The sequence below is a fragment of the Sinocyclocheilus anshuiensis genome, unplaced genomic scaffold, assembly GCF_001515605.1.
Source record: "Sinocyclocheilus anshuiensis isolate Anshui unplaced genomic scaffold, SAMN03320099.WGS_v1.1 scaffold252, whole genome shotgun sequence".
In the NCBI taxonomy this organism is placed as follows: domain Eukaryota; kingdom Metazoa; phylum Chordata; class Actinopteri; order Cypriniformes; family Cyprinidae; genus Sinocyclocheilus; species Sinocyclocheilus anshuiensis.
The window spans coordinates 7,311-23,146 of NW_015554095.1; the positions used below are offsets into that span (position 1 = coordinate 7,311).

At 37.1% G+C, this 15,836-nt stretch overlaps 1 protein-coding gene across 1 annotated transcript in view; it reads right to left on the reverse strand.

The window, feature by feature from the left end:
* Window positions 1-15,836, reverse strand: part of LOC107669467 (voltage-dependent T-type calcium channel subunit alpha-1G) — a 147,408-nt gene that overhangs the window by 393 nt on the left and 131,179 nt on the right. The window contains exons 28-35 of the mRNA XM_016461705.1: window positions 14,492-14,562; window positions 12,711-12,789; window positions 10,682-10,803; window positions 10,133-10,558; window positions 6,936-7,079; window positions 3,724-3,846; window positions 491-680; window positions 238-407 (exon numbers count right to left, since the gene is read on the reverse strand). Coding sequence (XP_016317191.1) covers window positions 238-407; window positions 491-680; window positions 3,724-3,846; window positions 6,936-7,079; window positions 10,133-10,558; window positions 10,682-10,803; window positions 12,711-12,789; window positions 14,492-14,562 — 1,325 coding nt within the window. The remainder of the gene's footprint in view (window positions 1-237; window positions 408-490; window positions 681-3,723; window positions 3,847-6,935; window positions 7,080-10,132; window positions 10,559-10,681; window positions 10,804-12,710; window positions 12,790-14,491; window positions 14,563-15,836) is intronic.

The following is a 15,836-nucleotide window of genomic DNA, read 5'->3' on the forward strand; positions in this document are numbered from 1 at the left end:
AAAAAAAAAAAACTTACTGACCCCAAACTTTTGTGTACTTTTTTGTACACAAGTTGAATATATATAAAAATACTGTATGTATCAAGGCAGCTCAATAAGGTTTGGAACAGAGCTACTACTATGTGCAATCAATAAAACTAGAGTGCATTAACATGTGAAAATAGAAATAGTCTCTGTAAGCAAAACACATTTCAAAGGAAGCAGTGAAAGGACTGAGAAGACTGAACCTGAGCTCACCTGTCTGCGTAGGGTTCGTGAGAGAGTGTGTGCCCGTCGAGGTGGGGGGATTCGTGGGATGCTCTCTGAGTCTGATAGGCTATGAGGACTGATCGGTCTGAACAGATCAGTGGGCACAGTCAAGTGCAGTGTGGGTTCTTCTGTTTGAGACTGGATAGAGCCTGTAGACCCTGTGTGAGGAGACATTTTTCTATTACATTTCATATTGCATCTGCATTTTAAACAAATTCAGAAATAAATTGCAGTGTTCTACCTGTCTGAACGAGTTGAGGTGAGGTTGTGTGGGTACTGTGGGTTGAGTTGGGCTGCAGCGGCAGGAACATGTAGCTGTCATTGGGCAGAGAATGTGTACGGCCCACTGAGGTCTTCTTCACGTACAGTAAGTGCTCATCCGTTGGCTCGTCTGGCTGCTGGGGGTCTGGGGGATCTGCTGGAGCTGTGGTCTGAGAGGCATTAAAAGAGATGCAAGTCAAGGTGAGAGCTGGTACTTGTGTTTGGAGCATCAGGGGCCCTTATGAACACATGGACGCACACGCACACACATTGTACCTAATACATAGAAGCTGGACTGGTTAGCATACAATGAAAGGCAAACATTACTGCGCACTAAACGTAGGGAGGAGACTGATCAAGAAACATGTTCTCATAAATCATGTTGCGTAAGTGCAAATGCATATTTCTTATGAATATGCACATTTTATGAATTTTTTTCATATCCATGTATTGTATACTGTATATACATTTAAATTACAGATGACTGAAAGTATGAATATTTGCTATCAATCATTTTTTTGTAATTTCTTTTTAATGAATTGTCTCATTCAGTTCACAAAACTGAATGATTCATGAATCAGATTGAATAAGACATACTCCATTTGGAAATTTTGGTCTGTTAAATGAGTCTCAAGAACCAACTTTATGATACATTTTTGGTGTTTTTGTGTCCTTTTTTGAAGTAACACTCTTCAGAATTTCTAATTTTTATGGAAAAAAAAATTGGAATGAGGTGAGATTAGTAAACAATAGTAATTACAGTACTATTAAATAACAACTGGACTTTTTTTTAATTTATGGTGAATTTTTCCTTGAAATAACACTCATGCAAGTCCACATAATCTTACACACAGATTTAATTTGTTTTGTTAATATTTCTCGATTATATTCTGATCATTATTTGTGATTAAATGTGTTTTGAGTACATTTGCTCCATTTCCACTGCATTGTTTATAATCAGTCTTTGTGGGTAACATATACATACCCATTTAGATTTATGGTGCTATTTTTAACCTGCTTTATGGACATTATGAAGTTATGCACATTTCAGTGCACATTTTTCTGCCTTTTTTCATCCACATAAATACAACAGAAAAATGAAAACAGGCTGGATCTAGATCTCACTCATCTGAGAAATGCTATGTGTAAATTATTTATGGATCTATGGGCATATTTCTGAGACAATGAATATGAATTCAGTTGCGAGGTGACAGAAACCATCAGCCTCCTCCCTTCAGAAGCTGCGCCCAGAGCCTGTACTACTGTAGCTGGCAGACAGCAGAAGCCGACCCCATACCACACTCCTATATTCTTACAAGAAGCATGGTACTAGGGAGAAACTTCACTTTTAATACACAAAAGATAAGACAGAGATAAAACAAAAACAAAGAGACACAGGTAGATATATGCAGACAGATAGATTGAGGATGCAAACAGGAACATCTAAAGTGTATGAAGAGACTAGATGGAGACATTTAGACGTATGGGAGGAAGAACGGGGACATAGCTGCAGAACCCAGACAGGAAAAGAGCAGATTGACAGGCAGTAAATACTACTCTACTGGACTGGACTGGACCATACAAACACCAGGCTGGTGCGAAATGTACAGAGAGAGGGAAAGAGAGAAAGAGAAAGAGAGGAGCGGACGGTTAGAAACCCCCAAAGCTTCCAAACGCACTCGCCTCTCAGCTCTGCATAAAGTGATTATGATGAAGATGCTCTACTTTTACAAATTCATCAGACCAAGTGTCAGAAAACAGATTACTGGCATAGTTTTGGTATAAATTAATCATACAGCCCTGGCACGGCAGGTACGTAATTAGGTTACACATGTAGAGAGGATGCACCAGTGTTAGGGAAGCTTGCAAACTAGTTTGTCAATATACAAGCTACTCCTATTATAAAGTAGCTAAACTACAGTCAGACTGCTCTCTTGAAGTACTAATAGTTTGTTAAACTACAAGCTACTGCAAGCAAGTAGCTAACTTAGGGTTAGGGTTAATTATATTATATAATTTTTATATTATATTATTTGCTGAATTCTGTATCAAATCCATAGGAATTGTTTACTTAATATAAAGTGTAACAATTTATTTACCAAAAAGTGTTGTTAGTCCTGTTACACATTTGTACTTTCATTACCAAAAAGTGTTGTTACCAATGTCCTGTTACACATTTGTATTTACACAAACCATTCAGTGGGCTGTTACATGTGTGTAATTACACAAACATTACAGCTGTAGATACTATGTACCAATGTATACTTACACTGTGGTTACATACTATGTACACACCCAGTTACTATGTAAGTACACAGGTATTAGGGCCACTTAATATAAAGTGGGACCATTTTATTTATATTTAATGTACACTACCATTCAAATCTTTGGGGTCAGTTTGATTTTTCTAAAGATGATATTACTTTTCTTCATCCAAGGATTATCAATTATAATGGTAAAGATCTGTACAGTATTTAAAATAAATGATGTTCTTTTGAATTTTCTTTTTATCAAATAATCCTGAAGGAAAGATTTTAACATCATAAGTGTTACATGAGCATCAAATCAGCATATTACAGTGATGTACATTTCTGAACAATTATGTGACACTGAAGACATTACATTTTACATTACATTTTAAAATACATTAGAATAGAACAACTATTATATAAATTATTATATAAATTGTATTTCACTGTGTTCTTTTTGTATTTGTATAATAATAATAATAATAATGCAGCCTTGGTGAGCATTAGACACTTCTTTAAAAAAAAACACTTTTGAACTATAGTATATGTAAGCAAAAAGTACACTGATATACTATTAATTTTGTCAGCTGATGCTTTCTAGAAAAACTGTTTAGCACTGGAAAACCTGCATTTATTTGAAAGCAGCTACAGTAAAATTTAGTTGTTAGGTTAGTATTGTCACTACGATTTGACACTTTTAGCTCTGTAACTCTGTAACTTTGTCAGGTACCACAAGAAACCAAGGGGACCTTCAAGGTGCCACTCTGAAGAACATTTAGCTAAAACTGTGCTGTAACTAATTTAAAACATTGAACTGAGGAAATCTATTATAGGGCCAAAAGATCTAGAGCTAAAGTATTCAGGGTCAAATACTGAAGCAGGGTGGAGAGGGCAGGTGTCTTTGGAAGCAGTGTAAGGCTGAGAGGCAGGGGTGGAAAATTAATGTTGCTCTACTGTTAAATACATTGCACTCCTGACTGGTTAGTAAGAGGGGGTTAAAATCATCTGGGACAGAGTCATCCATCAGAGCTAAGGACCAGGATTTCTCCGACGCCAGAGACAGAGCCTCCATCTCGGCTAGAGGAATCTAAAGAAGAAGAGACGAGCCAAGAGTGAGACGGGCAAACAGCACATGCATAGTTAGAAGACACGCACAAACTATCACACAGGTTAGTGCAAGTAAATTAATACAGCTAAATGTGGTGAAGTCAGTTCATTGCAGTTCAGTGGGTGGAAATCAGAGTTGTGCTCCATTCAAATTTGGACTGAGAAAGTATTTTAAATTCCAATCCCTGAAATGATGTAGCAAACAGGGTGGAGAATTGCAATTCAAATCTCAATGTAATGAAGGAGTTAAAATTAAAATAAATTCATATATCTGCAATTTTTAAATAGGAAAGAACAGTTTGTCAAGACAAACTTTTAACGCTGGCTTGACAAAGCTTTGTTTAAAAGTTTTGCAGGTTTATAGATCAGATAAATAGACACACAGACAGATAAATATTCAATTTGGGTTGAATTTCTTTTAAATTAAATACTATATTTCTTCATATTCATATTCCAATTCAACTTCCAATTCAAACTAACACCCATGAACTAAAAGAGAGCAAATTGTTTAATTCAGAATTGATGGAAACACCCTCCAGTGTCAGCTGACAGGATGCATATAACCTTCCTTCAGTAGCCATGATGGATATCCTGAAGTTTAACAGTCCTCAGATATTAAAGTTAGATCAGAAACAAAAGGTCAAACTCGGTTACGTTTAAAAAGAAATAATGTGCAGTCTCTTTCATAAATCCTCAAACGTCAGCAGGTGAAATCCTGCATGCTGCATCGTCTAATTGTCCCTGAGAGTTTGGGCTGGAACAACTTTTTGCAAAGTCGTCAAAATAAAAGCGCCAGTTATTTCCATGAAGACAGATTACAGATTCTCCAATTACATTAAAAAAAAAAAGCTTTTAGAAGCCTCCATTTTGCAATGCTAATGCAATTTAATGAAATATTTAAATGTGAAACAGACCAAAGGAGATTTCCTTGCATAATTCAACAGCGGTCCAGCTCTTTATCGATCCACACATTACCTCTTCGACTTCAGCCTGATGAGTCCATCACTTTTTCGGGTATTAATGATCTTTGGAACGAGGCACAAAGTTCACACAATTTTGCAAAACTTTGTCACTCTTATGGGATCAGGAAATAAGTAGATTTCAACAAACGGATTTTACTGGAGCAGAACCAAGTCCTTGCCTTCTAAAGAGTGCTGGAAATCCCAGAGTGCAGAGGTGGTTTTGTAACTGACACACAGAACACTGTTAGACTTTGCTGTAGTTTTACAGTTACTTACCGCAAAAAAGCCCAGTAAACTACCATATATATGTTTTACGGTTAACTACTGTAATATGCACTGAATTATGGGTATTTTAATGCCATTTACAGTAATTTACTGTATATGGGAATTTGCGGTACTTTACTGCTTGCTCAAAAGCAGTAGTGCTACTGTAAATTGGTCTGCAGATGAAAAACATTAATCTGCATTCTCAATATAATGTCTGGGTAAGCACAAGTGTGGTGAAATAAATGCATTTTTAAAATGATTAAAAAATAAAATATATAAACTTTGCTTACACCCCACAAGATTTAAATTTTATTCGCGCGCAAAGCCCGCGCAACAACCTGGCAGAGGTTATATAAACTGAGGCTTGTGTCGGGATTTGAAATAGCACGAGCGTGCTCTCTCTCTCTCTCTCTCTCTCTCTCTCTCCAAACAACAGAGAGAGAGAGAGAGAGAGAGCGCGCGCGCGCGAGATGGGTAGGCTATATGTCGCGCGCTCTCTCTCTCGAAAATAAAACATTTACGCCAGTGCATATACCAAAGAAAAAAATATATATATTCAAGTAAAATTCTAATCAATTAATTCAAGAAAGAAAATGCATTCTTTATTATGGCTTCTTGTATGTTAATAGAAGCAAGGTCTCATTAAAAAAGGCCTTTCATACTATTAAAAAAGTAAAACACTCCAAAAAAAAAAAAGGTTTAAGTTTGAAGGACCATAAAGTTACTTTTTAATGTGATTGTACGTACATTTAGGCAATTAATGGAGTTCCCTGACAAGGATGTGCAAAAAAGCAATACTGTTTAAACTAGGGATGTCAATTTTCTATCATTTCCATGATCGATCGTCGTTTAAATTAACGATCGATTAATCGTTAACCTTAATGCTGCAAAATGCGTCTATGCAGCTGCAGCCCGGCATGACAAGATGTGCAGAAGTTACTAAAAAAAAAAAAAAAAACGTTTCTCACCCGATTTAAAGGGGATTTAGTCTGAATAAAATGCTAGTAGCAGGATTGTAAAATGAATAGATGAGTGAACCGCTTCCATCAGCGCTGCTGCAGGAAAACACACGGTTGCTCACATCAAACATGATCATGTGAGTATTATGACCAGTACTTAATTTGATCCTGCTGGATCCTGTTCCGGAAAATGTCAGATTTTGAATTTTTGTGTTGCGGTAGGCGTATTTGTTTTTAAAAATCCGGCATTTATAGTGCATTAGATCGTGACAGTGCGTGTGTGCGTGTACGAGGACGGAGCGAGCGCGGGTTTGACTAGATGTATTTGGAGGTTATTACTCACGTACGTCTCATTCGGCACAAATCCAAATGTTTCCATATTCGTAATGTATTTGAATGTTAAACTATTATTTATAATGTAAACTAGGCTTGTACTTTACACGCATTCGCATATAGACGGAAACGATCATCATTTTCCTTAAAGCATCCCATTTTGTCCCAGGGCTTGAAAACCTGTGCCCTAGGCTAGTTAAATCAGGAAGGGGGCCAACACTTTTTCACACCACTGTATAAGAATATAATACTGTAAAATTAAGTTGCGGTAAGGATATTTTACTGTAAAATGAAATTGCGGTAAGGGCATTATACTGTAAAATGAACTTGCGATAAGCTACTGTAAAGGGGTAGTTACAGTAACTTATTGACAATAGTGCTGCCAGTAAGTTACCGCAAAAATACAATAAAAAGTCTAACAGTGAAGCTTCGGTGCTATTATGTACGTTTAAGTGGTCCAGAGAGAAAAGGAGGGAGAGAAGAAGGGAAGGAGACAGGCAGAGGAGTGTGGTACAAGGCAAAGCTGGGTAAACGGGGATGCCATTGACCTGTTTCTCAGTGAAGTGCTTGCTAGGAAGGGGGGGCAGAGCGTAGTAGTGGCAGATGGAGCCAGATAGGTTGTCCATGAGGCTGAGCTCTCCTTCCAATGAGCCCTGGATCACCAGGGAAACTGAGTCAAACATAGGCCTCCGCTAAAAGCCCCAGCATGTGGCAGACAGGATGAATGACGAAGAGAGAGAAAGAGAACAGACAGAGATAGAGGCAGAGGAGATGACCAGGGGTAACGTGAATGACATTACACAGAGAAAAAACAGAGGAGAAATGAAGGAAGGAGAGAAGTTTGTAGACTATAACACAAGCAACCAGAAGAGAGATTTACAAAAGGATAAACAAGCTACTCAGAATTAATTTAAAGGAACAGTTCACCCAAAAATTAAGATGTCGTCATTTAGTCACCCACGTTATTGACTGTCTTTCTTCCATGGAACACAAAAGTTGACAATCTTAACCATGGACTTCTGTTCCTCAGAATAAAGACATACAGGTTTGCAACAACATGACAGTGATTAAATGACAGAATTTGACATTTTAAGTGAACTGATCGTTTAAACCAGTTTAGCTAAGATGCATTTCTTAGTTAAATCAGTAGTACAATTCATTATGTGCTGATCAGATGTAGTATTGGGCTCTGAACTTACAAAGATACATTGCTCTCAAGAAAAACGTTTGATACTACCACTGACATCCACAAGGGGGAACTAGAGCTCTATGAACATTTGCCCTGATGATGAGCAAAACATTTAGACACGGCCACACTTCAGAAGAGAGTTGGAGGGAAAATGTCATTGTTAACTTAAAAAAATGGCCGGTATTCTGGAAATAGCCAGCCTACATTAAAAAAAGAAGAGGTCTGTATCACTACTTTCCCATGGCATCAGTCTGACCTCCGACCACTAAGTTTATGAGGAGCAAACAACAGTCACATCTCCATATGACAATAACAGAAACTGATGGACTTCCCCACTTTAAAAATAACAGTCCCATGTTTTAAAACATGCCTTTTTAGTAAACCTAAATGCATGTTAATAATGATCTGAAAGCCCTGGCAAATACTAAATCTGCATTGATTTTTGAACTAATAAACAGTTAATTGTTAGTTGGACACTGATGATAACCAATGTGGAAAAAAAAAAATACTGCATATTTTGTATATTGTGCAAAATAAAGATATTCATATCATATATCATGTTTTTAAAAGAATGTTCAGAATTACAAGTTCAAGGGTTCAGCCAAAAATGAGAATTTTGACATAATTTTCTCACCCTCGTCATGTGCGAAACACAAAAGACATTCTGCAGAATATTGGTAACAACTATTGTAAGGAACTTTTCACTGTTAACTAGTTGCTTAATTAGCATGCATATTACTAGCATATTGGCTGCTTATTATTGCCTTATTCTGCGTGACCATATTCTAGATCCCTTAACCCTACCCAATAACTAACTACTACCACAACTACCTTACTTAAGATCAATAAGCAGCAAATAAGAAATTTCGTGAGGGGAATACTCTTAGTTAATAGTGAAGTTTTTTTTCTTCACAGAAGGACAAGTCATACAGGTTTAAAAACAACATACAAGATGAGTAAATAATGACATTTTGAAATTAAATATTCATTTTTAATGTGTGAGGTGTTGTTTATCAAAGAAAATAACTTTACTATGTTTAAAGAAAAATCATGTTTACAATTATGCACTTGAACAGAAGTCAATGGGGCACTGCGTTGCACCGAAATAAATTTTGAAGCACACAATGTTGTGCGTAGGACTACAAGGCTTAAACATTATACGTAACAAATAAACAAACTAGAGTAACAAAATTGTTTACCATCTTCTTCTATGCAGAGTTCCTCTCATGACCATATAAAGCCAGTAAACCCTGCAATTTTCAGAGGATACGTGCAATAATTCCAAAAAGGGACTTTTCACATAGAGACAAATCCACAGGAATTAGATTGGTAATGCAGAACCAAAATCTCAGTAGTCCCACTGCTAAAAAACAACTTGCATATCAAATAACTCACATTTTGTTTAGACAAATTTACATATGAATGCACTGAAACAAATGCATTAACCAACTATTTTTTTTTATTTTTTTTGCTTTTATACCCTCTGGAAGGTCTTGCTCTATCGACTTCCTCTGCAAGTGCACTGCTGTAAACAAGAATTGTGTTTGTTTTAAGGACAAAATAATTTTCAGTGGTAATGGAAAGCATACAGCAGATGCTTACATCTAATTGAACCAGAAACATTCTTTTAATGTGCATCAGTGTCGTATATGAGTTCAGACATCTATGGAAGCATATGGTATGTTGTCTAGCAGTATATTGGATTTAGATAATAGAGTGCTGCAGTGATGATGTATTTTTGTAGGCCAACGCAGAAGTTAGCATCACCCTGGTTCCCTTGACAAAAACCAGAAAGAATTTTCTACTGGCTTAAGGATTATTGCAGAAAATAAGCTCTGTGACCAAAAAAGGTTTATGATTTGTACATGTTTTGTTCATCATGATAACCTTCACAAATAAACATAATTTTTATGAATTTTCAAACCTACATACAATCGCCAGAAGTGAAAAGAAAAAAAAAAGCTATAAAAGCTATAAACAAACTACACCATGGTCACACCATCACTAATCTTCTGACAACTCGTTCAGTCTTTATTTAATAATAATTAAAAAAAAAAACTGAAAGTTTATGTAAGAATAGTTTGCAAAAGTGATTATAAACAAAGCTGTGAAAACCTGAGTGATGAGTTTACTTGTTCAGTGTGATGATGTTTGTTCCATATTTAGCCACTTGTTAGCAACTGCCTTTTCCAAGTTTACAAGGGGGTATTTACTGATGTATTTTATGTCACAGAATATAACATGACAATATCTTAATCTTGTGCTAAACCACAGACCTTATTTCAGGCAAAAACCCATTTAAAAAAATGTTAACTTAGTTCCCAAGTTTTGGCCTACAAAAATACGTAATCTCCGCAGCATTCTATTCAAAAGTTTCAGCAAAATGAAAGCAAGCTGGACACCCCTGCTGAAACCTGCTTAAGATAGTGGCTGGTTTCTAGCTGGCCTGATGTGGTCATAAGCAGCTTAAACCAGTTAGCGTATAGTCTGGCTCACGTGTTGAGCCTGGAAACGACACCATTGAAGGTACACACCACTGACCTTACACCCACTCACCTCTAATGGCGGATCCAAATTATGAGGAGGATCAGGATCTGTCTTTATGTGATCTTCAGAGTCCCTGCGTATGTCTGCAGGTGGGCTGTCTGTGGGGTAAAGAGGTCCCGACATGTCTCGAGAGTCTCTTGAGATCCAAGGCGACCCCCCTGGTCCACCTACATCACTATGTCCCAGAGGTGGCATGTGTCCTCGGGATATTCCTCCATCTCCACCCACAGCCTCCAACTCCAGCTCCATCTCAGCTTCTAGCTCAGCCTCCTCCTTAGCCTCTTTGTTGCTTTCCTCCAGGTGCTTCATGAGCACAGCAATCACCACATTGACCAGCACAAACTGGGCCGTCAGTACAAAGGACACAAAGTAAATGGGGGACACCACCGTGTTGTAGCAGATGCCCGTGTCTTGGGAGCAGTCTCTGAGCGTGTCCTGCAACGTGGAAGCACAGCCACAGAGAGTAAAAATGAGAGGTGAATAGGTTGCAAAAGTGCAAAGCATTTAAAATAAAACCATGTGGATCATTGAAATTCACCATGAATTTCACTGTCCCACCTTCATAATGCCATTCCAGTTGTCCCCGGTGGATACACGGAACAACAGGAGGAAAGCCATGCCAAAATTTTTGAACGTGGCATAACGGCCAAGACCTTCACAGGGGTGCAGCTCATCACATACTGTGACAGAAACAAAATGTCATAGTCTGAGGTACATGGTCTGGGAATGTGCAAATCTGCATATTTTCAGTGCTGTGAAAAAGTGAAAATTTAATTTAATTATCCACTTAATGAAAAGTTGGTTCATTTTTAACACACACTTTCAGATATACAGTAAATATTCCAAAATTGGGATCACAGCAACACAATTTTAGGTTCCCCAAAGAACCTTTCAGTGATCAGTTCTTAAAACAACCATTGTTTTCTTAAATAAAATAAAATTGGAATACTTTTATAGAACCTTTATCGACTATAAAGAAACTTTTGTACAATGAAAAGGTTCAATGGATGTTAAAGGTTCTTCATAGAACCACAGATGCCAAAAAAAAAAAATATATATATATTTTGAAGATTGATGTGAGCATATAGATGTAGACAGATTGCAAGCACTCTGAAACTTTCTCCATTTGTGGATTATATTACGTACTACAAAATAATTGACATTTAACATATTGAAAATGGCTTTAAATCTTTTTCCAAACTCTTAAATCACAACAACCTTCATTCTGAGGAGCTTAGGCAGCTCTCTTGATCTTGGCATGATGGTACCATGCACTTCAATGTATGTACAAACTGCACTTTCCAAAATCACCATAAGCAGAAACTATTGGCAGTCCAGACCAGTTTATTAAGGTTATTCGATATAAGGTGAGACCTGATTTTAATTTTAGAAACTCGAGAAGAAATAAGTTCAAAATGTACATTCAAAGTGTCAAATTATATGAATTGAATTACCATATATTTATTGATGAAATAGCATTTTCCAATAGCATGTTGGAAAAAATAAATACTACACATTTTATGCAGTCTCACAACATATGTATATAGACCAACATTTAAATCTATCTAAAATAATCTCACTGATCGATATAGTTGGTGGACTGCTAATCGACCAGTCCTGACTTATCCTTATTTGGGAAGAAACAGAAAAAAGTTTGCCTGCAGACAGTCAATCTCAGTTCAGCCAGCAGACTCCATATATTGAACTTGGACAGCATTGTAAAGCTGGATATGAATTATGAAGTCTCTATTTTTATCTTGAGTCAGCTGATTGGAAATGGAAATGACATCAACCCTGGTATTGTGCTGAGCTGCAATGAATCACGACAGGCTGTATTCAGTAAACCGGTGCCAAATATCCTGCCACGTATTTTAGAGAAAATCTCCTGCAGATACCATATTTATGGTTTGCCCTTACAGACAAGGATGGAAAACTTTCTAAAATATGTGAAAGTGATCTCACAGCAATTTAAAACAAATAAACAGTAATAAATCAAACTATTTAAAACATAATTATGTAGCATCAGAGGATTAGAGGGTTACGACATCAGTGGAGTAATCAACGTCATAAACGGAATAAATAAATGAATGAAATTAGTTTTTAGGACCCCTTGATGAATAGAGTGATGAAGCCCATAACATACAGTATAAAACTGAGTGTTGCATTTACGTCTGGCCTATAATAGCGTGTAATGTAGTATATTAGTTTTGTTGTGATACTTATATAGAAAAAACCGGTAAAAATACTTGAAAGACTTTTATTTGGGACACTCAAAGTTATTTTGGCTTCTTAACTCTGGGTTTAGTTAAAGTTAACTTAATATTTTCAATATAGCATATTTCCACTTTTTAGTTTTTGGACTCCAAGCAGTAGTGTCACGCACTCCCTAGGGAATGCAAGTAATTTACATTTCAGTGTAAATAAAACCTAGATGGGAAGATCCTGAGGCGTGCATAGGTGTGTGTGTGTGTGTGTGTGTGTGTGTGTGTGTGTGTGTGTGAGTGTGTGTAAGAAGGAGTGTTTGCGCCTGAGTGAATTAGACCATGAGCAAAAATGGTCCTTATGTATGTGTGTTTGTTATGCTTACTCAGGTCACCAAACAGCTCTACTCCCAGAGCAGCGAAGATGAAGAAGAGCAACATGAAGAGGAGACCCAGATTCCCCACCTGTAGAAAGAGAGAGTGAGGGAGAGAAAGCCAGGAGAGTTTGTCATGGAGCACAAAGGAAACTGACAGGGCAGACCTAGAAATGCCACCTGTGAGGAGCCAATAAGAAAGAGTCATGAAGTGAGAAGATGACAGCTGTGTTCCACCTGATTAGAGCTTGCCAGGTTTGTAAACTTAAAACTCAAACTATGCCGAAGTCGTGGCTTACTGTAGCAGTAGTTAGGCATGTGCTCCAGACATGTTCATAGAGGACAAATCTGGCATCTTGTTTTTGATCCAATTTGATTTCAATCAATAAGTGTCAGGAGCCCAAAAATAAAATCGTCATATACTAATTAGAAAACCTGAAATCTATTCAGCCCTGGGTCAGTATGCAGGACATTTTCATGCCACGATCATATGTCATAATATATTGGATAAATTATAATAATTAATTTCCTTACATTTCTTTTTATAAGTCTGGCTATTTTCCCACCCTAATCTCTCTTAAGTGCACTCTTCACTGGCTGGATTCACAGTGATTCAAGACACGGGCATCAAGCTGACACAATCTGGCAGGATATCTCAGAACACTGTTACGGATCACCTCTCACAAATTGCGGAAGAGTAGATCAATAGCCCAGAACCACAAAAAGCAACTTTAATACAAAAGAACAAACTGTGTAAAAGTCACAGTGCCAGAGTGAAAGGGCGTTAGGAGGTGATGCTGAGATCAGGTGACGGCTAAACATGATCTAATCCAATTAGTGACAATTAGTTAAAGTAGAATTACATGTCTGATTATCTAAGTGCATATATGAGGAGTGCTAAAGGAGAGACTGGAATTAATAGTGTGTCCTGTGGTGCGGCATGTTTCCAAATCAAAAACCCTGCAGGCGGCGGTGGAGCCTGATGCTATCAAAGAATGCGCACGCTGGAGATTTTCTTCTCTGGCTTCTGTCATTTCTGCTATTCTCCAAGCAGCCCATCAGAGCCAATCTGCACTGCTGTGGCCTCTTCATGGCAGATTGACTATGTAAATGAGGCCTGTGGAGAGCAGAGGGGCCCCAGAAGAATGGCGAACGGGGCCCGGAATACACTCTCTTGCTGCGCAGGATACACTGGATGAGTGGAGAGCAGAACTTTATGAAGGAGACAGACAAAAGTTTGGTGCAGTACCTGAGGCAGGGCCTGCATCACAGTGTCTAGCAGAGCTCGCATTCCCACGGCCATCTTGAGCAGCTTCAGCACTGAAAGAAGAGGAGAGATCGCTTACTGAATATATACATGAAAAGACAATTTCAAACATACAAATATAAAAGGAATACAATTTCAAATTACAACTTTTTGTTTACCAGTGCACCTATTGTACAAGCGTACTTGTGAAAATTAAACAATTATTTGAAAGGGTATGAGGCAAAGTTTAAGTCTGTCAGTACAGTGTGAATTGGCTAGGGATTCACAGATATTAAAATTCTGATTGATACTGATAAGCTAATAATTGTTTTCATGTAATGGCCAAAAGATGGTCAATATTAAAATCATACCACTTTTTTTTATAATCATGGTAGATTGACTATGTAAATGAGGCCTGTGGAGAGCAGAGGGGCCCCAGAAGAATGGCGAACGGGGCCCGGAATACACTCTCTTGCTGCGCAGGATACACTGGATGAGTGGAGAGCAGAACTTTATGAAGGAGACAGACAAAAGTTTGGTGCAGTACCTGAGGCAGGGCCTGCATCACAGTGTCTAGCAGAGCTCGCATTCCCACGGCCATCTTGAGCAGCTTCAGCACTGAAAGAAGAGGAGAGATCGCTTACTGAATATATACATGAAAAGACAATTTCAAACATACAAATATAAAAGGAATACAATTTCAAATTACAACTTTTTGTTTACCAGTGCACCTATTGTACAAGCGTACTTGTGAAAATTAAACAATTATTTGAAAGGGTATGAGGCAAAGTTTAAGTCTGTCAGTACAGTGTGAATTGGCTAGGGATTCACAGATATTAAAATTCTGATTGATACTGATAAGCTAATAATTGTTTTCATGTAATGGCCAAAAGATGGTCAATATTAAAATCATACCACTTTTTTTTATAAATTAAAAATAAAATACAAAAAAAAAACTGCTATTTAAATGCTACAAGTGAATTAGTAAGCATCACAACATTATGTACATTATGAAAATGAATATTAATTTTAAAGATCTGCTAAAACGGTTTTATTTAACTATTGATGTTTTAAATGATTAACATTAAGTGAGATGACAGAAAAATATGTGAAATATTACAATTTAAAACTAAATATTTTAATATTTTAAAAAATATTTTAATATATTTTAAAATGTAACTTATTCCTGTGATGCCAAAGCAGAATTTTCAGCAGTCATTACTCCAGTCTTCAGTGTCACATGATCCTTCAGAAATCATTTAAATATGCTGATTTGGTGCTTAAGAATATTTCTTACTATCTGTGATAAAAACAGTTGTGCAATTATTTGAAATAGAAATCATTATACATATCATTACTTTTACTTTTTATCAATTTAATTTGCTTAAAGTACTAACTCAATTTAATTTGCTTAAAGTACTAACTTCTTCCCAAAAAAAAAAAAAATGCTGACCCCAGTTAATTTAAAGTATTACAAATAGGAGTAAAACTAAAATACACTTCTAATATTGACAAAGTGGCCTTTGAGAAAAAAATAAAATAGTAAAACCTCAAACTGTGACTCAACCTTTTAATAGAAAAAGCAGCAAAAAATACGCACACAGTGGATGCACTTTTTCTTTAAATGTGGCCAGTGGAAACTAATTCTCATGTAATTTTCACAGTGGTCAGATCACAGAGCATGTTATTATTGGGGTCGCGCACTACACACACGGAGCTTTAATGATGTTGATGACAAGGCCGTTCAGCCATGGAAGAGACGCTGCTGTGGAGGTTTGGTTAATTGCAATCATGGCCATAAGTGGATGATGCCTGTGACTTTCATTATGGGAATGTCTGAATGAGTCCAGGAAGAAATAGGCTGCGTACAGACAGACAGACAGACAGACAGA